The sequence below is a fragment of the Manihot esculenta genome, chromosome 7, assembly GCF_001659605.2.
Source record: "Manihot esculenta cultivar AM560-2 chromosome 7, M.esculenta_v8, whole genome shotgun sequence".
Lineage (NCBI taxonomy): Eukaryota > Viridiplantae > Streptophyta > Magnoliopsida > Malpighiales > Euphorbiaceae > Manihot > Manihot esculenta.
In genome coordinates this window covers 27723816-27748954 of record NC_035167.2, presented here as the reverse complement: position 1 = coordinate 27748954, position 25139 = coordinate 27723816, and the positions used below count along the sequence as shown (strand labels likewise).

The window sequence follows — 25139 nt, the reverse complement described above, 5'->3', positions numbered from 1 at the left end:
GATATGTGTATGGATGAATGTTGGATGATCCTTAGCCCTTGATAGAGCACAGAGTACATATATAGAGTTATGGCATGAGGTAGCCATACCAGGTCGCCCCTGGATAGTCCAGGTCGCTCCTGGTACTATGAGATAGACAGTTTGACCTGACTCGGATAGAGAAGTCCAGGTGAGGCCTAATCGCCCCTGGCACAGTTGGCCTTGTGATAAAGTCAGGAAAGAGAAGTCCAGGTGAGGCCTAATCGCCCCTGGCAAGTTGGACATATTATTATATGTATACAGTAAAGGGCTATTGGTGACAAGTTCATCCTTGAGGTGATATGTTTGTGATGTGATACATTTCATGAGAGCATGTAATGAATGAACTGTTTTTATTGTTCCTTCTCACTGGGCTGTAGTAGCTCATCCCACTCCCTTAACCCCAGTTTTGCAGGTTCTGAGATAGCTATGGGAAGTCAAAGTCAGCAAGAGTACAGAGAACAGTGATGCATGAATGTATGTTTGTAATAGCATAGTGGACATGATGTAATTAAAAGATTAGTTGTCATGTAATGTATCGATAAGTACTGTCATTTACTGGATAGACTTGTGCTTTCCCTAGTGTCATTGCTACAGTGTGATGTATGAATAATTCCTTGTACATGAATCCTGTTTTACGTTTCTTGATGAGAAATGTGTGAGTTGGGCTTAACGTATGGCTTTGATGAGATACCAATGGGATGTGTTACAGATTAAAATGGGTTTCAATCCCTTGAGCCACAGCAGATGGTAGTCCCTGGTATAGGCCCTGAGGGCCATTTCAGATTGACATATCTGAGTAGCAGTAGTTAAGCCTACAGAGTTGTACAGGATTGTTGAGTCGTTTTGTAACATGTATGGGATTTATCAGGTACACAGAGAGTATAGGTGGCTGACTACGGGTCCCGGCGGCCTTAAGCCGATCTGGATCCTAGTGCCAGTGATGGTTCGGACCGTTACTAAGGGGTACCGGTTTCCGGGTCATTACAGATTGGTATCAGAGCATAGGGCCTCTAGAGTACGATGTGCTGAGGCAGTATACTCAGGGATCAGAGCTATCTCACATCGGAAAGAGGTTAAGATGTCAGACGTGTAGAGCTTCGAGTATGGTGTGTTGAGCGAAAATGTTCAAGGATTAGAGATATCCCACATCGGAAAGAGGTGTTGTCTTATATAGGAAGGGAAGCACAATAGGTAAAATCATGTCCACGAGTATAGGATGTGGAGTCCTGTGTTGCATGCTGATGTGAAATGCCATGATGAGTTGCATGTGCATTATTGAGATGTTTGATATGTGTTAAGGATTCATGTGTTCTCACATGGATCATTTGATGATATTTTTTTGTGTGATGTTGTGCTTTTTAGAGGCAGGATGAGAGGAACTCGTCGATCTGCTAGATTGACAGGAGCTCCGCTGGAAGATGAGGACATGGATGCTCATCTCCCCGTTCTGCAAAGGGCAACATCAGATAGTATAAGCAGCGAAGGTACATCAAGGGACCCTAGAAGGTCTAGTGATGAGAGTAGAAGGGGAGTTGTGCAGAGTGGTATGTCAGGGTTTATGAGAGAAATAGAGGAGAATGAGCAGAGTAGAGATGGTAGCTTTGGCAGGAGTAGGTTGGGAGGAGATATGGGTGAGTCCCAAGGAGGCACTCAGGCCTCGAGATTTGTTCCACCTCAGTATCCACCCTACCAGTGGGGGGCAGAGTACCCGATGAGAGGTACATCAGAGTTTCCTAGTTATCACCCATATCCCACCTTTATGCCCTATCCTTCCTTTTCTCCGCCATATCCACTGCCACATCCACAGTATACCATGGTTCCACCCTTCTTTGGTTATCCAAGTTTAGCAAACCCTACCTCAGGAAATGTTGCACCTCCTCCACCACCATTAGAACCAGTAGCCCCAGTTGTCTAAATACCTAAGCCTAGTTCACCTGGAGGAAGTAGGGTACAGATGACAGACTATTTGCGATTAGATGTTCCCAAGTTTGAGACTGGTGATGACCCGTTTGAGTATCTCAGAACGGTTAAGATGATAACTGATGAGTTGGGAGCCAGTGAGCGTAGAGCCATTCAGATGGCAGGGGTCACATTGAAATGTGAAAAGGCAAGGGAATGGTTCAACCAGTATGTGAACCCGAGGGTAGACAGCTTATCTTGGGAGCAGTTTGCAACAGAGTTTGCCGAAGGGGCTTTTCCAGATAGCACAAGGAAGAGGTTCCATGATATAGTAGATATGGCACAGAAGAGAGACGCTAGTGCCAAACTTGCAGGGACAAGTGATGTGAATCTCTCCCCTCTGCACGAGGCTGGTATAGAAAGGAAGAAGGGAGGTAGAGGCCTCAGACGATCAAAGAAGAACAAGTTCTGGAAGCAGATCAAGTCTGGTCTGGGAATAGGTGAGGGATCTAGCTCTGGTTTGAACAACTCCAAATGTCCGAGGTGTGGTAGGCCGCACAAGGGAGTCTGTTTAGTAGGGACAACAGCATGTTTCAGGTGTGGACAGGAGGGGCACATAGCACGTGAGTGTTCCACCGCAACTTTACGACCACAGTCCCAGCAGACAGCCTCAAACAGAGTGACTCAGCCAGAAGCTTTAGCCTTGGCGTTGGGCAGAGGCAGAGGGAGCGAGATCACTCCTTCTTCCACAGGTTCCCCAGGTGAAGGTCCATCAGTACCAGCACGGATCTTCGCTTTGACGCAGCAGGAGGCTGACACATCGGACATGGCGGTGACAGGTACTTTTCACTTCCATATGTTTTGATGTGTCTACTCGTAGAGACCCTGATGCTTCGTTTTCCTTTGTGCTTGAGGGATTAGACTGTCCTCTTTAGGTCAATAGACCCAAGTGTGATCCATCAGCGGCAGAGTTAGTCTGCCAATTGAGTTCAGTGTTAGTTCAGTGCTAGTTGTGAGTAGGTGCCTTCCAACTGACCTAGTGGTTCTAGAGTGATTGTTTGACATCATTCTAGGGGTGGATGGGCTAGCTACTCATAGTCTTGCTTGCGATAGCAGAGATAGAGTCGTCAGGCTTAGAGATCAGGGTGGATCACAAGTAGTTTGTTGAGGGGACAGTGTAGAGATGCCTGAAATGTAATATCAGCCCTCTAAGCTCGTAAACTGATTAAGAGAGGTTATCAGAGGTTTCGTGCTTCTGTCAGAGAGTATAGCAGTTCGTCAGATTAGGAGGGGAACCAGGTTGAGTGCCCACAGCCAGAGAACAGTTTTAGATGTTGTTCCAAACAAGCCGTCAGGTTTACCACCTGCTAAGAGACTAGAATGGGATATAGGACTGATGTCTAAACCCAGCACCATTCTTCGTCTTCTCTGCAGGATGACACAAGTAGAGTGAGAGAGATAGAAAAAGCCAAACGAGTAAGTAACTAGAGTTAGTCAGCCTGGAAAGATGCTTGAGAGTGTTGCTATGAGATGCTATGGCCTTGGATTTTATCCAGGTATAGGGAGAATGATCTCTCATCTCCGAGTGCAGCCCTCAAGGATAATCAAAAAGTTAGAGAACAAAATAAGAAATAGAAGAGTAAGAAAAGTATAACAGGAAGTGAAAGAGAGCAGATTAAAAAAAAAAAAAAAAGAAGAGTAGTGAAAACTAGAAGAGAATAGAAAAAGAAAAGAGTAAGAATAAGAGTACGTGTAGGAGGAGCTTTCAGTTTACTCTGGGATTAGGTGGTAGTTGAGGCAGAGAAAAGAGTTAGTCTTTTCTTCAGTAGATTCCTGAGAGAAGATTCATTAGCTTTAGCTTGGATCTTCATCCTGACTCAGTAGGAGGCTTACACATCGAACACGGTGACGTCAGATACGTGCACTTGAAGGTGTTCAGATGTGTAGGTTATCGTGGACCCTGATGTTTCTTTCCCTGTTGTCTTGAGAGCCTTAGATAGAGGGGGGTTTGATGACTTCTGGGCTTCGAGTGTTTTCTCTGGGTTAGTGGACCCGAGTATGATCCATCTGAGGCAGCGTCAGTCAGTTCAGCTTAGAGTTTGTGGTGAGTAGATGCAATCCAGCTGACCTTATGGTTCTAGAGTTGACTGGTGATGTCAATCTAGGGCGGATTGGCTAACTACTCATAGTACTACTTGTGTCTGCAGAGACAAGGTAGGAGAGTTCAGAGTTCAGAGGCTAAGATGGATCAGAGGCAATCCGTTAGAGAGACAGTATAGGGGTGCCTAGAAGTTAATGTCAGCCCATTAGGCTCATCGGTTACACAGGAAAGGTTGTCAAAGGGTTCTAGCTCTTGTGCGCATGTGTAGTAGTCAGGTCAGGGAATCAGTCTCAATGCCCGTTACTAATGAGTTTTCGATGTTTTTGCCCAGACGAGCTGTCAGGTTTACCATCTGTCAGGGAGTCAGAGTTTGGAATAGAAGTGGTGTCTGGACGCGGACCTATTTCTTTCCTTCTACCCTACAGGATGGCACCTGCAGAAAGAGCATAGTCAGAGTAGTATAGAAAAGCTTGGTAGATAAAAGTTCTATCCGACCTAGTACCTCACCCTGAAATGTTCCAGTGTTGGTGTGAGAAACGAAGGATGAAACCTTGAGATTTTGTAACGACTGTGAACAGTTGATGCAAAATCACTACCAAGGACAGGTGGTCTTATGTCGAATTGATGATGATAGATCTGAGATTCGGACACTATGTGCTGAGAGTGAGAGAAAAGCAATTGAATAGAGCTGAGAGCAGAGTTGTAGTAAAGAGTCTATACCAGAGGTAAAGGGTACAATAAACTGCTCAGCAACTCTGAGTATACAAGACAGAAATTTCTGAGTGAGGCAACTGAAATGTTAGCTGCCCTCAGTCAGAAGTCGTTTAGCAGTGTATCCTATAGAAACAGATAGCTCGAAAGCTAGAAAACTAGAGAACTAGAGATAGTCCAGTATAGTTAGCAGGGCTCAAAAGAGAAGAAGCCAGTTGAGTTAAACAAAAAGAAAAAAGACGGGCAAGGATCAAAATGCGCAGCAAAAGCAAAGGATAGTTCGAAAAAAAAAAAATAAAAATAAAAATAAATAGAGAAGCATGCCCATTATCTATGAAGTAGTGTAGAATTTACGAGAATACGGCATCGAGGCCAAGTTCTCTCAGACGAGTTCGGTTTTGGGGCATGTCTGTTTGAATCGAAAATAGATAGACAGGTAAAGCTAGAGGCAAGGGCAGAAGAGTAGGAAGACAGCTAAGAAAAGTCAAAGAGAAAGAAACGTTAGCAATCAGTGTAAAGTGTGAACACAGAGTAAGCAGTTAAGGGTCAACAGAGTGAGGAAGTATAGAGAACCCGAGAGGGTTTCCGTCAGTAATCTCTGTGTCTCTTTGCAGAGGAAGGTGTTAGGCTTTCCTTACTTGCTTATTTGCATGTGTGTTTATTGTGTGAACAATCGAGGACGAATGTTCTTAAAGGAGGGAAGAATGTAATACCCGGCAGATTCAGACATCGGAATTTCTACCGTCCGGTGGAATTCAAGGATGTCAGAGGTTTCTGGAAGGGTAAGAGAAAGGTTTTCTAAACTATGTTCAAGTATTTTAAAGGTTTTGAATCAAACCGGATTGAGTTTTGAAGAGAAAGGGCAAAGGAGACATTTGCCAGGTTCGGCCCCCGAATGTTAAAGTTCGGCCGCCGAAAGTGCCCAATGTTCGGCCCCCGAAGGTTAAGTTCGGCCCCCGAAAGTTGCATGGTTTTGCATGCAGTTTCGGCAGCCGAAGCTGTGGAAGTCGGCTAGTTGTGCATGCTCCTCAGTCCGTGATTTGGCCAGGTGTTTGCCTCCAGATCATGACCAGAGGTTAGGCCACGTCTCCCTTGACTCATCTGCAAGCTTTTATCAGCTTAGGCAGAGGGTTTGGTTGTGTTTTCAGTAAGTTTGAACGTTTTGAGAGAAAAGAGAGAAAAGAGAGGTTTTGGTAGTTTAAAGCTTGTGAAGGGGATTTTGTTGAGTTCAAGTTGTTCCTCTTCTAGTTTCAGGAGGTAAGAGAGGTCGTGATACTTGTTTTATGGTTTTAACAGTTTTTACAGAGGTTAAGGGTAGAGTTGCATGTTTAGGTTGTAGAGGTTAGTTTTGTTGTGTTAATGGTGAAAGCATGATTATGTGTTGTGTTAGTTGTTTTGTTGGGGTTAATAGGTAGTTTGGGACCCCTTTGTGCATATACCAGAGTATATGTGAGTTGAGATGCTGAGTTATGCATGTTAGAGGATGTTGGAGAAGTTGTGCATGAGAGGAAGCAAGGTTCTGCCTTCTGGAGAACCCAGCTTCGGCCGCCGAAGTGAAGATTCGGCCGCCGAACCTCTTGTGGAGGTAGTTTCGGCTGCCTAAGGTTGCCTTCGAAAGAATGGACTTTCGGATCTGTCATGCACATTCGGCCGCCGAAGGTGCCGCCGAACATGCATGAGTTTCGGCTCTGGAGAGGACATTCGGCCGCCGAACCTGCTGCCGAATGTGTTCTGTCCAGCCTTCTTTTGCATGAGTTATGTGATTATGTTCAGAGGTTTAGAGGGGATTATGGGGATTTGTTTAAGAGCTATTCAAAGTATGTGTGACACCTCATTCGAGTCCATTTGTGTAGGATTGGACCCGAGAGTTCGAGGAGGTCATCAGGGTTAGAGATATCAGAGTCAGTACAGTATCTGCCAGAAGAGCAGAGGTGAGTGGAACTAAACTAAAGATTTTATTTTGAGAAATGACACGATTCTAGCATGATCCATGCATCATAAACTGCCATGTTATGTATTAGGTTGTGTTGCATTAGAATTCACGAATTTGATGCATTGCATAAGATGATATGTGTATGGATGAATGTTGGATGATCCTTAGCCCTTGATAGAGCACAGAGTACAGATATAGAGTTATGGCATGAGGTAGCCATACCAGGTCGCCCCTGGATAGTCCAGGTCGCTCCTGGTACTATGAGATAGACAGTTTGACCTGACTCGGATAGAGAAGTCCAGGTGAGGCCTAATCGCCCCTGGCACAGTTGGCCTTGTGATAAAGTCAGGAAAGAGAAGTCCAGGTGAGGCCTAATCGCCCCTGGCAAGTTGGACATATTATTATATGTATACAGTAAAGGGCTATTGGTGACAAGTTCATCCTTGAGGTGATATGTTTGTGATGTGATACATTTCATGAGAGCATGTAATGAATGACCTGTTTTTATTGTTCCTTCTCACTGGGCTGTAGTAGCTCATCCCACTCCCTTAACCCCAGTTTTGCAGGTTCTGAGATAGCTATGGGAAGTCAAAGTCAGCAAGAGTACAGAGAACAGTGATGCATGAATGTATGTTTGTAATAGCATAGTGGACATTATGTAATTAAAAGATTAGTTGTCATGTAATGTATCGATAAGTACTGTCATTTACTGGATAGACTTGTGCTTTCCCTAGTGTCATTGCTACAGTGTGATGTATGAATAATTCCTTGTACATGAATCCTGTTTTACGTTTCTTGATGAGAAATGTGTGAGTTGGGCTTAACGTATGGCTTTGATGAGATACCAATGGGATGTGTTACAGATTAAAATGGGTTTCAATCCCTTGAGCCACAGCAGATGGTAGTCCCTGGTATAGGCCCTGAGGGCCATTTCAGATTGACATATCTGAGTAGCAGTAGTTAAGCCTACAGAGTTGTACAGGATTGTTGAGTCGTTTTGTAACATGTATGGGATTTATCAGGTACACAGAGAGTATAGGTGGCTGACTACGGGTCCCGGCGGCCTTAAGCCGATCTGGATCCTAGTGCCAGTGATGGTTCGGACCGTTACTAAGGGGTACCGGTTTCCGGGTCATTACATTGGGTGCCAAACACGCCAAGATGGTAGCCACGGGAGCAGTGTAGTGCCGAACAAGCTGAATTAAAATAAGTTCGACACCATGGGTGCCGAACTACCGTGTTCGGCAGTATGACTGCCGAATACGCTTCGTTAACACATAGGATCCGAAAATATTTTCGGATCCTATATGAATTGATAATTTTTTTTATATTATGCATGATTTGAAAAATTGCTCGATTTAACCCTGCAAATTTAACCAACTCAAGAACTAACAACTCTTTGAAATCAGCCTAAGTATAGCCATGCCATTGCTGTAAACTATGCGTTGCAGTTACTGAAGAGAGAAACATAGAGAAAGAATGAAGCATACCTCTTTTCAAAAAGTTCCCATCTTCTTTTCGGCCATTTTGAGGAATGTATATTCGAACATCTCTTGAGGAAGCAAGTTGATGCACGTTAATACCTTCAATGAATAGTTAACTTGTGAATATTTAGTTAAAACAAAAAAAATTTCCCACTAGTTACATGCACATATCTAAACCATGAAAAATGGAAGGAAAGGACACTAACATGAATAGATCCATCGTTGCCAAAATGATAGACGACAGCTTTCTGGGAATAAACGAGTTAGACAGGAGAATTCAATCAGAGGTGTTGTTCCAAGATGATTTCTTGTAATAGCTAGAAGTGGGCAATGCTGGACCAGATCCAAGGCAATATCTAGCATTGTTGCAACATATATACGTACATATGTATCATATGTCAAAAAGAAACACAAAGAAATGGTTAAATATTCTGAAAATCAGAGAAAATTGCTAGCTTTCTTACCAAAAAAATGATTGCATATCGCTGCATGGAGAAGCAAAGATCCGAAAGCACCAGCTTCTGGAAGTAGAAAGTCTAATGGAGTGACAGAATATAGAAAACAAGTCACATCCCTGTGGCCTTTGCCACATGCTACATTGACAGGGATATATGTAGTTCCTGCGACACAGGCCAACTTCTTGCTCTTGTTTATCATGCATTCTGCAAGTCTTAAGTTTCCAGAACCAGCAGCTATGCTTAGAGCTGTCTCATTATTATTATTTAGTATTCTAAGTCTTCTTCTTTCATTAACTCTACTAACTCTTCCACCACCTTCACATTCCCATTATAGGCTGCCAGATGAAGAGCTGTATCACCAAAGTTTGTAAGTTTTTCTCTTACTGCCTCTGGGCTATTCTCAATGAATTCTTTAACAGCTTCGCAACCGTTCCCTATGGCCAGGCATAAGGACCGAAATTTAAGGTACACATTCTCCTTCTCTATAAAAGTTGATAAAGGAATCTATTACAAAGTATGATAGAATAGATTTGAGTGTTTGAAAAATGAGAGATTTACTATTTATTATCTTATTATTGCTATTATTAATAAGTCAATTCTTCTATTTTTATAAATTTATTAAAATATTTTTATTTTTTCTCTTGAACAAAATAATTCTTTCATTTAATTTCATTTATTTCTACCATTAAAAATATCAAAAAACTAAATTACTTTCTAAAAAAAATTGGATTTAAAAAAAAATATTAAAAAAAATTGAGTTTTAAAAATTAAGTTTCTCGTCATTTGAATTTTAAAAATTGAGTTACGAGAAAGAAGAAAAAGTAAAACAATTGAGTTTTAAAATTTGAGTTATTAAAGAAGAAGATGATGAAGATTGCTACAGCAAAATTGAGTTTTAAAAATTTTATCTTATTTTTTATCTATTTTTAATGAAAAAATAAAATATTATTTTATTGATAAAGAGAAATGTTTTATAATATTTCTGAAAATATAAAAATTGATTTATTAATAAAAATTAAATAGTATAAAAAATTCTAACTTTTGTACTAAAAAATTTATTTTTATTAATTTTATCTGATAGATCATGATTTTTTTAATCACTTATTTATTATTCTGATTATATATTATTATTTTCAAACATTAATTAATTTAGGAATATACTTGAATCCTTAAAATCAAAGTTTAGTTTCACAGAAACATTTATAGAGTAGTGACTTATTCTTGCATTTACTATCTATTATTTACTAGAGATTTTTTTTTTTTTTTTGGGAAAACTATAAACACAATTAACAATAAGTTTTATAATAATATTAAAAATAGATTCATCTCAAAATTGCTGGAAATTTACTATTATTTACTCATTGATGATTTTCATGATTTTAAAGTGAAATATGAGACTCAATTTGTTTCTGAAAAATAACTTATGTCATTACAAAATAACTTATTTTTATTGTTTAAGTTTTATTTAAAAAATAAAATATATTAATAAATTTATATATAAACATTTTATTAATAAGATTCTCAAAATAGAGAAAATGAATTGCTCTTTGAAATCATTTTCATTAAAATAACTTAATTTTTCCATAGATATATAAAAAAAATGTCTGGACAATATTTTTCGTAAAACAATCCGAACCTAAGTCTTTTTTTATATATATTACATATCATATTACAATAATGAACTTAGCTACAAGAAAGACTTACTGAGATCATGTCCATATAAACTCGTAATGTAATAAATTATATGATATAATCTTTTATGCTTTATGTTAAGTGTATGAGATAAGTTGCAGCGAATAACCTGATTGTAGTATAGGCTCTGGCTCTGGCTCCGGCTCCGGCTTCGGTGTGCATTCCATCTTGATATCAGCCAAAGCATTCCAACAAAGACCAGCTGAATCTATCTCTTTAATCTTTAAAAATACATCAAGGGAGCATAAAATATGGATTGCATATAAAGCTGCAGCATTCTTCTTTTGCCATTCCTTAAATTCAGCCTGTTCTGGAAGAGGAGATTCCGTAGTTGCTTCAACAATGTCCCAGAGATCATGAGCTAACAGATAGTTCTTCATCCAAATTCTCCAGTTTTCATAATTATGTGTTGTTAAATTCTGAGGAACAATGCTAGTCCACATGTTTGCCAAGCTCAATCTGTCCATTATATGAAGTGGATGTGTTATTAGTAGGGTAACTAACAATCTGTTTGGTGGAGTTAAAATAAAGTAAGGTTTTTTAAATTATAGTTTATAAGGTAAATTTTTCATTTTTTTTAAACCTTAGTAATTTTCTATTATTTGGGTTGAAATAATTTTTTTTTAAAACTATTTAAATAAAGGTTCTAAAAAAATATCTTTTCAACTCACTAATTTTATAGAAATTGAAGAGTTTTAGATGTGTTTAAAAACCTTATTTTAAAAAAAAAAATTATTATCTCTTAAACATAAAACCTAAAATAAAACTTCCATTACTTTAAAGAAACCTCCACCCAAACAAAAAGTAAGAGCAAAAGTTTGAATCACCCAAGCCGAGAAAAAATAGCCAAGTCAAGTAAAAAAATAATAATTATAAAAGGAAGTAATGAATCTGGTATTATGAATTTGTTCATGGGAACTTACAGATGGTGGCTTAGAAGTGTAATTTGAATAACAGTGAAAGAACGTGATTTAGTTGAACGATCTCTAGTAAACTGTAAAGTGCTCCTTTAGAGAGCTTCTCTGAGATTCTGGATCTCTTGCCCTTGCTCCAGTAGGGAGTTCCCCTTTCTTTGTCCTCTTTTCGCTGCTACTTCTCTTTTTCTTCCCTGTTCAAAGCCGGTTCTCATACAGTGTCATCCTTTTGTTTTCATCTCTTGCTCTTCCCTTTACTGCCCGTCCTCTCTTGTGGGGTGTTGTTGGGTCAGACAAAGAAGACCACATGTCCGAATTAATGACCTTAACAGAGGGTCTTAAATGCAATGGACCGATTCTTTCTCTTGAGGAGGATAATGAAAGAGGTAGATCCATCCAACAAAGGTGTTTGGTAGGGATATTAATGACTAGTTCTCTGTTCTTGCGAAAGGAAACAATATTTTCATTTTTTTTCATTCCAAAATGAAGACCAAGCTAATAGGATTCTTCAAGGACGACCTTGGCTCGTTCGAGGCACTTTTTTCCAAAGGAGTTATGGAATTTGCACTTACTAAAGAAATTAGCCATTTTCTTATAAAGACTTATGAAAGAGCATCGTCCTAACAAGAAGAAACTACACAAAAGAATCATAAGATCAATTATAATATAAAGCTTGTGGGAGTATGGAATCAATATAACATATCTTCACATGTCGCCAAGCAATAGAGGTTTAGCAAAATTCCACGTTGCATTGAAGCTATGCCTTGCTAAGGAGCATTGATATGATGAACACTGATATTTTGAAATCCAGAAAATAAGATTTTTTGGTGTGTGTAAGCTTAATTAGAAAAGATCATTCCCTTTTTCTTTTATCCTTTTTTCTTTTGTCTATTAGTGACGTCCTTCCTATGAAGGAATAGAAGCGTATTTATGACAAAATTATATATGTTTGACATGTTGTCATTATATATATATATATATATATATATATATATATATATATATATATATTCCATATTTCAACAAGTTATCATGATAATTAATATATTTTTATGAAAAACTCTATTAATCTGTCACATTCCTTCCTAATATATTTTTATGAAAAACTCTTTTAGTCTGTCCTGTCACATTCATCCTCTCCATAGGTTAAGAATCAAGTAATACATTATCTACATATACAATGAGTGGTTTGAAATGAACACCAATGCATTAAAGGCAATGTCAAAAGTTTATAGTCTTCAGAATTTTACAGCTTTTGACAACTTTAAGACAATCTGTCTTGTAGCAACGATAACAATTATGATTTGAGATAATTATGAAGTTTCTAACTGAGCTTTCATTTCAATGATAAACCAAAAAGCGAACACTTTAAAAAAACATTACTTTTAATGACTAAATTTTAATAATAAAATTAAAATTTTAGCATAATAATAAATAATTGACAATCAATTAGATAATTTACAGTTATTATATATATTTATAATTACTATTATTTAGTTTTATCATTAAAAAATTAAAATAGGGAAAGTTAAATCTAAATTTGCTACTACATATACTTAAACTGCGGTCACAAATAAAGAGCAATGGTTGTAGAACAACTACACCTATCTATGTTATCATACCATAGAGTATGGTTTACTTAATTTTTTGCAATGGATAATAATCGCTGCTAAATTTATAATTAAGCTTGGCTCAGGGCTGGTTCTAGTTCAGAATCAATATTTCGATCTGGTTTGTAGATTAAACTGGAACCGACTCGATTTTTAACTGTTTGGAAATAATTTAAACTTTTTAACAGTTTCATTCCAGTTCATATTCGGTTTTAAAGTTGTTACATTTTTTTATAGTTTCGATTAACGTTACAATTAAGTCTAAATTCTATATAGTTAATGAGATTTCAATTTGAAAAAATTTAAAAGTTAAAGACTTAGATAATTAGTAAATGAAATATAAAGAAATAAACATGGCTATAATGAGCACTTAGTTTGAAATAACTTCATATTTGTTGAGTAGAAAATGGTTGGAATTTGTTAGCATATTTGGCTTATGGCACTATGGAAAAACAAAACCCCCTTCTCTTTCTTTAATAAAGGCTTCACTTCTAAGATATAAAATCAAACCGGCTAGGAATCATAACCCAAGAAATTTCCAAAGCCAAACTAGAAACACCTTAAACTATCCTTCCTCTTAGTCCCACGAATAAGGTTTCCAAATCTCCATTTCTACATAATCAAATAATTTTGATGGTGCACACTTTGCAAATCTATTTTCTCTAGTACTATAGCAATACTAGCTTGAGATCATGTTGGTTTGCCTTGTAGATGGTCAACAAGGAAGTATATGGGTATTATTAATCCACTTAATCTAAAAAGATTGGTGTGTAAAGAAGCACTATAAATAACCATTACAAAATCCTTTAGAAAAAGGGTATTGAAAGGACATTCATAAACCATAATTGTAGCTCTTCAGGGAGGAGTAGCACTATTGCACATTTTGAACATTATTTATGACATCAGAATCATGTCCCAATCCTTACCAGAGATTTCTTTCTCTTTTGTTATAAGACATTATAACCAAACAACTCTTGCTCTAGCTTCAAAATGTTTAGGAGATGACTATTTTCTATATAATCCTTTAGCTCAAATGTCATTCTGTATTTTTTAAGATGCCAACTTAAAACCCTGTTAGAGTGTGAACATAATTATAGGAGATTACATAATCATAGGCAAATTGATTGATAGAGGATTATTAGGAGTTACCTTAATAAGGCCTTGTAATTTGTATATATACTCACTTACTCCAATAGAAAAATATACTGAAATTACTCAATTATTCCTTATCTTATTACATGGTATTAAAGCTATTCCCGTAGAGATTTAATTTTTTCTCTCTCGTCAAGTTTTAAATTTTTGGAGACTTAGGACTTCTATTCTTTTGTGTTATCCATCTACTGTAATATTTATCTCTTACCGTCCACCTAGGGAGGACGCCGAAGTCGCCTTGCAGCCCCCTTGTTAGATCTGTGGTTCATTTGCCATTTGAGTGTTGGGTGGAGGTATTTTTTTTATACTGTTCATTGGGTTAGGTTTTGTTATCTTCCTTTAATTCGTTTGAAGGTATAGAAGTATAGAGTTTTGGTTGAAATGATTTTTGATAGTAAAACCCATATTATTAAAATTATCCCAACGTCTTCAGTAGTGGCTGAGACAGGTAAAACATGTCTTATTTCCTCTTCATATAAATGGGTCATTGATTCTGATGCCACGGATCACATGATAGGTAATCCTCATATTTTTACTAGCTTTCGATCTCATAAAGCACCTTCTCCTGTTATTATAACTGATGGGTCAACACCTTCTTCTGTTATTATAGCTGATGGGTCAACCTATAATGTTGAGGATTCTAGGACTGTTAAACTTACTCCTTCTATTATCCTATCATTTGTGCTAAGTTGATTTAATTTTTCCTTTAATTTAATCTCTATGAGTAAACTTACCAAAGACCTAAATTATTGTGTTTCCTTTTTTCCTGATAATTGTCTCATTCAGGATCTTGTGACGAAGCAGATTATTGGTAAATGACATGTATCTGGGGGTCTCTACATTTTGGATGCATAGGTGCCTTAGTCTGTTGCCTGCTCTAGTGTCGTGTCTCCGTTTAAAGCATATTGTCGATTGAGACACCCTTCTTTACCGGTTTTAAAGAAGCTATGCTCTCAATTTCATGAGGTATCTTTACTTGAATATGAGTCATGTCATTTTGCAAAACATCATTGAAGCTCTTTAAGTCCTAGAGTCAATAAACGAGCTGAGTCTGCTTTTGAATTAGTTCATTCAGATGTTTGGGGCCCATGTCCGGCTGGATCTAAGACTGGATTAAGATATTTTTTCACTTTTATGGATGATTACTCTAGAATGACTTGGATTTATTTTATGAATCATTTTTTTGAAGTCTTTTCTCATTTTTTCTGCCTTTTATGCTGAAATCAAGACTCATGTTTCTGTGAAAATTTTACGGAGCGACAATACTAAAGAATATATGTCAGAATCATTCCAGGCTTATATGACTCAACGTAGTATTCTTCACCAATCGTCATGTGTTGATACACCTGCTCAAAATAGGGTAGCTGAAAGGAAGAATCGACATCTCCTTAAGATTGCTAGAGCTCTGTTGTTTCAAATGCAAGTCCATAAGCAATTTTGGGCTGATGTTGTCTCTACTGCATGTTTTCTCATTAATCGCATGCCCTCCGCAGTACTAAATGGTAATACTCCTTATAATGTCCTCTTTCCTAAGAAGCTATTATTTTCTCTCGAACCACGACTGTTTGGCAGTACTTGTTATGTTCGGGATGTCAGACCTCATGTGACTAAACTTAATCCTAAATCTTTGAAGTGTATTTTTTTGGGATATTCTCGCCTTCAGAAGGGGTATCGATGTTACTCTCCAGACCTCAACAAGTATCTAGTCTCAACAGATGTAGTCTTTTCCGAGCAAGTTCCTTTTTATCCTGTTGCACAAACCTCTCTTGATCAAGAGGATGATGATGAGTGGCTCATCTATAGAATCGTATCTGATGATGGGACCTCTTCGAGTATGCCTTCTGCTATACAATATGATGGTAACATTCCTCCTAATACTCAGCCTCCTGTTAAATCGTCAGTTGTTCAAGTTTACTCTCGAAGACCAATACCTGATGATACATGTCCTGCACCAAAATCTTCTTTGCCATCAGATCCACCATCGAGTGACTTTGACCTCCCCATTAGTCTTCGTAAAAGTAAACGACAGTGCAAATCTATCTATTCTGTTGCTAACTTTCTATCTTATAATCACTTGTCTCCTTCTTCTACCTCCTTAATTGTCTCTCTAGATTTCATTTTGTTGCCTAAGACAGTTAAAGAGGTCCTGACTTATTCTGGATGGCGTGATGCAATGTTTGAGGAGATCAAGACTATAGATGAAAATCATACTTGGGAACTAGTTGATTTACACTCTGGCAAGAAGGATGTGGGCTGTAAATGGGTTTTTGCCATCAAAGTCAATTCAGATGGCTCCATAGCGAGGCAAGGCCTGTCTTGTCACCAAAGGTTATGCCCAAACTTATGGCATTGACTATCCTGACACTTTTTCTCCTGTGGAAAAAATGACTTCAGTTTGCTTGTTCATCTCCCTAGCTGCTTCTCAGCATTGGCCTTTACACCAATTAGATATCAAGAATGCATTTTTACATGGTGACCTCTAAGAGGAGGTGTATATGGAGTAACCACTAGGGTTTGTTGCTCAGGGGGAGTATGGAAAAATCTGCCATTTGAAGAAATCTTTGTATAGTTTGAAGCAGAGTCCTCGTACATGGTTTGGCAAGTTCAGTGAAGTTCAAAATTTTGGGTTGAAAAAAAGCAAGTGTGACCATTCAGTCTTCTATAGAAATTCAGATACTAGTATTATTCTCCTTGTTGTGTATGTTGATGATATTGTCATTACAGGGAATGATAGTATAGGGATCTCTTCTCTCAAAAACTATTTGCATGCGAGTTTTCATATCAAAGACTTGGGTCAGCATAAGTATTTCTTAGGAGTCGAATATTTGATGAGTAAAAAGGAAATTTTCCTGTCTCAAAGAAAGTATGTCCTTGACTTACTTGTAGAAACTGGAAAGATGGAAGCTAAACAATGTAGCACACCAATGATTCCTAATATATGTCTTACAAAAGATGACGGAGACCCTTATGATGATCCAGAAAAGTACAGGAGGTTGGTTGGAAAGCTGAACCACCTTATGGTGATGACTCAGCCAGATATTGTTTTTGCAGTAACCGTTGTAAGTCAGTTGATGTATGCACCTATGGTGAAACATTGGATCGCTCTAGAATAAATTCTATGTTATCTAAAAGGGACTCTTGGATTCGGTATACTCTACAGAGATCATGGGCATACTGCACTTAAGTATTTTTTCTGATGCTGACTAGGCAGGATCCAAAAGTGATAGAAGGTCGACTACAGGCTATTGTGTATTTGTTGGAGGAAACCTAGTATCTTGAAAAAGTAAGAAGCAAAATGTGGTATTTAGATCCAGTGTCGAGTCAGAATACAGGGCCATGGCTCAATGAAGTTGAAGGAAGTTGGTATGGATGTTGCATCACTCGTGAAACTTTGGTGTGATAATCAGACTGCGCTTCACATTGCTTTCAATCCAGTATACCATGAACGGACTAAACATATTGAAGTTAATTATCATTTCATCCGTGAGAATATTCAAGAAAATTTAATCTCCACCAATTATGTGAAGATAGGATAGTAATTGGGTGATCTACTCACCAAAGTTTTAAATGAGTCTCGAATAGAATATCTTTCTAATAAGTTGGGCATGATAAATACCTATGATCCAACTTGAGGGGTAGTGTTAGAGTGTGAACATAATCTATACATAATTATAGGAGATTACATAATTATAGGCTAATTGATTGATAGAGAATTATTAGTAGTTACCTTAACAAGACTTTATAATCTGTTTATATATCCACTTACTCCAATGGAAAAATATATTGAAATTATCCAATTATTTCTTATTTTATTACAACCCTCAATACAGTTATCTTTGAGAAAAAAATATTTTAATATAAATACATACAATTGAAGGCAAAATCCCAATAAATACCATAAATTTAAACAATCTCACACTGTTGAAGTTACATTATTGGCCATAAATTTAAGCAAGCTCACAAGGTTAAAATTACATTATTTGTGCAAGTACTTGCTTTTCCTATCAAATATACCAGGACCATAAGTGGATATAAAAATTTCAACAAGAAGGGGAAATTGCAAAAATATAAAAAGAGTGACAGGAATACTAGCTAATAAAACTAGTGGAATGATAAGGTTCAATTCTCCTTCCAACATAAGTATAAGTGTAGCACAAAAAGCCACCATCATAGTTGCGATAGAGAAAAAAAGTGTGGAAAGACCAATGATCAACTTAGTAGGCAAAGATTTGAGGAAATCATCTTCTGAATATCGAGATGTTAAGATTCCTAAAAACATCAACACTGATGTTGATGAAGAGAAGAGAGAAATTGCATCAGCTATTATGAAAACCTTGAATGCTTTTTCATGTAAAAACATTGGATACCCAGTTTCTTGAATGTTGCCACCAGGAACAGTAAATGCTGCAGTAAACATAATCGTAATAATAAGAGCACCAACAACTGTGCAAGACGTTGCAGTCTCTTTCATCCATTTCTCTCCTTCTGTCACTAAATCCTTGTGGGTATTTGTAAACATTTGGGGAGGTTTGACACCAAACTTGTTAACATATTCCTTGTATGAAGGCTTTAGAATGCTTTCCACTTCCTGCAATAAAATCATTTAGTTTAATATTATAATTTTTTTATTTATATGAATATGAAATAAAATTGAATATAGAAAAAAAAAAAAAGAAAAAAAAAAAAACATGTCCATTAGGCTTATTTATAGATCTGTAGACTTGTTAGCCTCATAAACACTTGCTCTCCATTTAAAATGATTCATTTTGCGAGCAGATAATTCAAATGAATTTTGATTTAAAATGATATGAAATTAAAAAAATTGAATTCTTTAATTATATATAAGTGAATGGAGAAAAACGAAATCAAATTAAATTGAATTATTACAAAATTTTTTATTTCAAATGGGTTCAAGTTTTTTTTTTTATTAAAGTTTAAAGCACTTAAAAATCGATAAACATAAAATATTTATATAGTAAAATGGGAAATTTATATATTTGTTTTAAAAAAATGGCTTTATCAATTTAAAAGAGAAAGCTATAATATGGATTTTGATAATCTTATTAATATGATTAAACCTTTTTATATATAAATATATTAATATTATTTTCAAAAAAATATATTAATATGAATCCTTTTAACATTAAAATCAAATAATATAAAATAAATTGTTTTCTTAAATAAATAATTTTCACATATAATTTATTTTTCGCTGAAGAAATAGAACCTTAGTAACCAAATATACATAAGAAAATGAATATGCTTTAGAGTATTAATTACTCGTTAGTAGCATGTTATAGTATTAGATTTCATTTATTTCATGAAAAATAGAAAAATATTTTTCATATTTTCTAGTGAATCACTTAAAAAATAATATTTTTCTGATTAAAAAAATAAATTATTTTAAAGAAAATGATTTTATCTTTTAAAAAAAAAAGTCATTTTTTACCTGTTTTTATATATAAATTTTTTAATAAATTTTATTTTTAAATTAAAAATAAAAAGTAAATTATTTAATTGAAAAATATTTTTCATAGAAAATATCTTTTATAAAAATTATTTTTTAAATTTAAATTATTTTTTACAAATGTATAATATTAAATTTACATTAAGAAAGTTTAAAGTAAAAAATTAAAATCAAATACAATAGAGTCAACTTAGCGATTTAATTAGGAACCAAATAAGTAATCGGTCTTATTTTGAACAAGAAACCATTTATTAATATTAATAATTCATTTTAATATTTTATTAAATTGAACTGATTTAAATTTTATATTATTATACACTACAAGTAGATAAAATTAATTTCCCCATTTTATTATTTTATAAAATTATAACATACCAAAATTTATTTTCTATTGATAATTAAATTTGTTATAATAAACATTTTATTCAAAGTATTTTTTTATTCCGTATTTGGAATGAAAAATTTCACAAAAATTTAATTTAATTAATTTAAAATGAAGGAATTAAAATATTTTTAATTTTAAAAAATTCATTTTAAAAGAAATTTAATGATAAATAATTTTATAAAAATTCATGTAAATTCTTTTTTTATATAAAATAAATCATGTTAACGTAAGGGATTATTTAATTTTAAATTATTAAACTTTTTACTTTTATCTATCTAATTATCAAGCCAGTTTTAAAAACCTCATATATATGTTGATGATGATTTCAGTATACGTTCAGTTATTATTCAAGAATTCAACGATTGCTTAAAAAAAAAAAAGCCAAATAATTTATTTAATGTTATTATATTTATTTCCAGCATCAACTAAATATTAAAATAATATCAATAAAATGTGTATTTATTGGAAAAAAATTCTAAAAATTGGAAAGTAAAAAAATTTATGAGTCGTAGATTAAAAGTATTTTTTTATTCCGTACAAAATTGTTCTGTATTAGCTAGAAGATAATTCAAATAATCTAAAAAAATTTATTTTAAAATTTTATATTATAAAAAAATTGACTAATTGATTTTTAAATTTTAAAAAATATATTAAAATATTATTAAGATTTTAAAAAAATTATTAATTAATCATTTTATTAGTTTCAACTATTAAATATTTTATTATTTAATTTTTATAATTTGAAAAAATTTATTAATTGGTCATTTAATTTTATCAGAAGTCTATTAATTAATCCATCCATATTGAAAAATAAAATTTAAGGATGGATTAATTATTAAATTTTTTAAAATATTAAATATGTTTTAATATATTTTTTTTAAATTGAGAGATCAATTAATGAGTTTAGTAGTATATTTTAGTTTTCAATAACGTAAATCTAATTTCCATTTTAATTTTACTTATTGCATATATAAACAATTTTTATGAAATATATAAAAAAATCTTTTATATTTTGTAATTAATTAATGTAGACTACACCTAAATAGACATATTAACTTGTTAAATACAAAGAAAAGATAATTCATTGGTAACAAAAAAATTTAAATAAATTCTTATACAATCACATATGAAATTATTGTCTTTTCAGCTGAAATTTTTTTAAAGTTTAAAAAAAAATATTTAAATTGAATTTTTTTTCAAATTTTTCATTTCAAAAATTGATTGATATTCACCTCTTTCACTATATTCCTATATAATCACAAGTATTTCTAATTTCTATATTTCATTTATGAGTATGAATTATTGATATCGCTTAGAGAAAAGTATGTTGAATCACCTAAACCTATTTTCTATGGCTCATATGGCGCAAGCCTGCTCTCTGTCTTGGATAAATTATATACTGAATCTAAACAAGAATTTTAATTAGTTGTAGATAAGGAAGATCACCTTATACCACTGTAGCTCTCTCTGCATCTGTAGAGCTGCACCAGAGATACGAGCAAGTCGATGAGGAGGTGCCAACATTGCTGCCATATGTAGCATGTTGTTCCTATCATTATCACGGCCAAGAAGCAAAAGGTTCTTCCTTGTATCAAGCCCGTAGACAATGCTGAATACTTTTTCTTGCCGAAACATGACAGCAGTCAAAAGTATATTTTTATTTGAAGCCAATTCTTTAACAATCAACACTGGTGGATGAGCTTTAATAATCTTTGTAACTATTTCAATAATCCCATTTTGAATAGCTATAAAGTATGCTTCATATATTCCATACTCCTCCACTTTTGAGTCATCTAAAGTTGATATTGCTCCATCACATATGCAATCAAGAAGTTGCAAAGCTTGAGTGTGTATCAACTTCAAATCATAGACCTGCTTTATTCCTTGATTAACAAGCATGTAAACAATTTCAAGGTGAGCATCAACAAGAAAAAGATCTAGAAAGAAATGTTAAGAAATGGACAAAAGGGTACCTGATAATTCCAGCAATTTTGAACCCAGAGAACGCAATTGATTTAACCCTGCAAATTTAACCAACTCAAGAACTAACAACTATTTGAAATCAGCCTAAGCATAGCCATGCCATTGCTGTAAACTATGCGTCGCAGTTACTGAAGAGAGAAACATAGAGAAAGAATGAAGCATACCTCTTTTCAAAAAGTTCCCATCTTCTTTTCGGCCATTTTGTGGAATGTATATTCGAACATCTCTTGAGGAAGCAAGTTGATGCACGTTAATACCTTCAATGAATAGTTAACTTGTGAATATTTAGTTAAAACAAAAAAAAAAAATTCCCACTAGTTACATGCACATATCTAATCAAGAAAAATGGAAGGAAAGGACACTAACATGAATAGATCCATCGTTGCCAAAATGATAGACGACAGCTTGCTGGGAATAAACTAGTTAGACAGGAGAATTCAATCAGAGGTGTGGTTCCAAGATGATTTCTTGTAATAGCTAGAAGTGGGCAATGCTGGACCAGATCCAAGGCAATATCTAGCATTTTTGCAACATATATACGTACATATGTATCATATGTCAAAAAGAAACACAAAGAAATGGTTAAATATTCTGAAAATCAGAGAAAATCGCTAGCTTTCTTACCAAAAAAATAATTGCCGATAGCTTCATGGAGAAACAAAGATCCGAAAGCACCAGCTTCTGGACGTAGAAAGTCTAATGGAGTGACAGAATATAGAAAACAAGTCATATCCCTATGGCCTTTGCTACATGCTACAATGACAGGGATATGTGTAGTTCCTGTGACACAGGCCAACTTCTTGTTCTTGTTTATCATGCATTCTGCAAGTCTTAAGATTCCAGAACCAGCAGCTATGTTTAGAGCTGTCTCATTATTATTATTTAGTATTTCTAAGTCTTCTTCTTTCATTAACTCTACTAACTCTTCCACCACCTTCACATTCCCATTAAAGGCTGCCAGATGAAGAGCTGTATCACCAAAGTTTGTAAGTTTTTCTCTTACTGCCTCTGGGCGATTCTTAAGGAATTCTTTAACAGCTTCGCAATCACCGTTCTCTATGGCCAGGCATAAGGGCCGAAATTTAAGGTACACATTCTCCTTCTCTGTCAAAATTGATAAAGGAATGGATTACAAAGTATGAAAGAACATATTTGAGTTTTTGATAAAAGAGAGATTTATTATTTAGTCTCTGAATATTGTTATTATTAATAAGTCAGTTTGTGTATTTTAAAAAATTTATTAGAACGTTCTTATTTTCTTTTATATTTTCAAAAATTTTATAAAACCTCATTATAAAAAATATCTCATGTAATCTTTTATACTTTATATTAAGTGTATAAGACAAGTTGCAGCTAATAACCTGATTGTAGTATAGGCTGTGGCTCCGGCTCCGGCTTCGGTATGCATTCCACCGTGATATCAGCCAAAGCATTCCAACAAAGACCAGCTGAATCTATCTCTTTAATCTTTAAAAATACATCAAGAGAGCATGAAATATGGATTGCATGTAAAGCTGCAGCGTTCTTCTTTTTCCATTCCTTAAATTCAGCCTGTTTTGGATTAGGAGTTTCCGTAGTTTCTTCAACAATGTCCCAGAGATCATGAGCTAACAGATAGTTCTTCATCCAAATTCTCCAGTTTTCATAATTATGAGTTGCTAAATGCTCTGGAACAATGCTATTCCACATGTTTGCCGAGCTCAATCTGTCAAATATATGAAATATGAAATAAATTCGATATAACACTCTGTCCGGGAAAAGGTAAAGACAGGCTTTATAAGGTATAATTCATAAAATAAAATTTTTATAATTTTTAAATCTTAATAATTTTGTATTGTTCAGAAAATTTTTGTAAAATATTGAAAGGTTTTAATATTTTATTGATGATGGTTATGGCCCTTGCAGAAGAGCTATACTCAAAACTTCAGCCTACTACATTAGCTTATCCATTAACACATAATTTAGTTTACCATTGAAGTAGACCAGACTGACTGGAATTCGGACACATTAAAGGATCACAGATCCCTATGCATCTAAAACCAGACTATATAGGTGCAGAAATTAATTAAATAGCAGTTTACGAAATGAGGAAAATGTCCGTCCGTTCGTGCGGTTCTAATTAGTACACATTGCTAAAAGGTAAAATAAGAGATATACAGTGAGGAAGGGGAGAAAAATAGAGGAATAAACTTACTCGTATACATTTAAACTCTATTTTTTTATCGAGTCGAAATTAAAGGTTTATAGAAATGTTAAAAACTTCAAAGATCTTATTTTAAAAAAACTCTCCACCCAAACAAGGAGAAAGAATAAATGTTTGAATCACCCAAGCAGATAAGAATTAACCAAGTCATAATAATAATAATAATAATAATAATAAAAGGAAGTAATGAAATAACATAAAATGTTTCTTATGGAAACTTACAGATGGCAGCTTAGAAGTGTATTTTGCTTCTGCTGAACTCGTTATGCTTCGGCTCAACATGGAAGGCAGCAATATATATATACACACAAATTCATTACAATAATTCAAAAATAAAAGGAAAATAATTCGTATAAAAAATATTTTTTAATAAAAGAAATAATTAATTGTTTTAAAAAAAAATAAAAAATAAAAAAGAGAAAAGTAAAAGTTTATGTGGGGTATTATGCTTAGACAGTTGGCAAATTGGAATGGAGTGTTCTTTTTGAAAACGAGAATCAGGGAAAGGAACCAAAATATTATTAAATTATTGTTTTCAACTTTTGTAATTCTATAATTTTTCATAAGGAATTTATTTGTTTTATCTAATTTTATCACGGCTATATTAGATTGAACATTTTTTTAAATTAATTACAACTTAATTTATTTAGTATTTTATGATGAATAAAAAAATATAACTAAAATTATAATTTTACTAGAAAAATAAACTTTTTATTAAAATATATTATTATATATAATAAAAAATTGATTTTTTATAATAATTATAAATTAAATTATTGTCTGTAATAATTTTATACCTGCTATTAAAATAGGATTGTTTAAAGTTAAAATATAGGGGTGGAAGAGTCATTTTCAGTTTATATTTCTTTACACCAAAAACAAGCAGGTCTGGAATATACTAGTGGTGCTGATGTTTGGGAAATTTGGTATCTTTTTCTTTTATTTTTTTATTTTTTTATTTTTTTATTTTTTATTTTTTCCTTTAGATGCTTTCCTTGCTCCTTAGTGTATGATTGAGGGACATGTCTAGTACAGGGAGTGATTTTAGAACACAATCCGTTCTATATATCAATTTAATAATATTATAATTTATAAATAAAAAATTAATAAAATAAAAATATTAACG

General features: G+C 34.3%; 2 protein-coding genes across 4 annotated transcripts; both read right to left on the bottom strand.

The window, feature by feature from the left end:
* Nucleotides 1-7933: 7933 nt before the first annotated feature.
* LOC110619784 lies at nucleotides 7934-11412 on the bottom strand. Of its 3 annotated transcripts, none has more exons than XM_043958504.1 (5): nucleotides 11223-11412; nucleotides 10409-10758; nucleotides 8614-9111; nucleotides 8356-8505; nucleotides 7934-8248 (listed from the first exon to the last, which is right to left on the bottom strand). In XM_043958504.1, the coding sequence occupies exons 3-5, from the start codon at nucleotides 8804-8806 to the stop codon at nucleotides 8076-8078; spliced, it is 516 nt and encodes a 171-aa protein (XP_043814439.1). In that variant the 5' UTR covers nucleotides 8807-9111; nucleotides 10409-10758; nucleotides 11223-11412; the 3' UTR covers nucleotides 7934-8075. The 3 variants fall into 3 exon arrangements, with proteins under 3 accessions (XP_043814439.1, XP_043814437.1, XP_021617973.1); XM_043958502.1 differs by having other exon boundaries at nucleotides 8614-9089; XM_021762281.2 differs by lacking the exon at nucleotides 7934-8248 and having other exon boundaries at nucleotides 8367-8505; nucleotides 8614-9089.
* A 6396-nt stretch (nucleotides 11413-17808) lies between these two features.
* Nucleotides 17809-24270, bottom strand: LOC110619103. Its single transcript, XM_043958500.1, has 8 exons — nucleotides 24236-24270; nucleotides 23172-23515; nucleotides 22435-22914; nucleotides 22177-22326; nucleotides 21975-22067; nucleotides 21801-21848; nucleotides 21274-21710; nucleotides 17809-18563 (listed from the first exon to the last, which is right to left on the bottom strand). Exons 2-8 carry the CDS (start codon nucleotides 23497-23499, stop codon nucleotides 17952-17954), a joined length of 2148 nt encoding a protein of 715 aa, XP_043814435.1. The 5' UTR covers nucleotides 23500-23515; nucleotides 24236-24270; the 3' UTR covers nucleotides 17809-17951.
* Nucleotides 24271-25139: the final 869 nt, after the last annotated feature.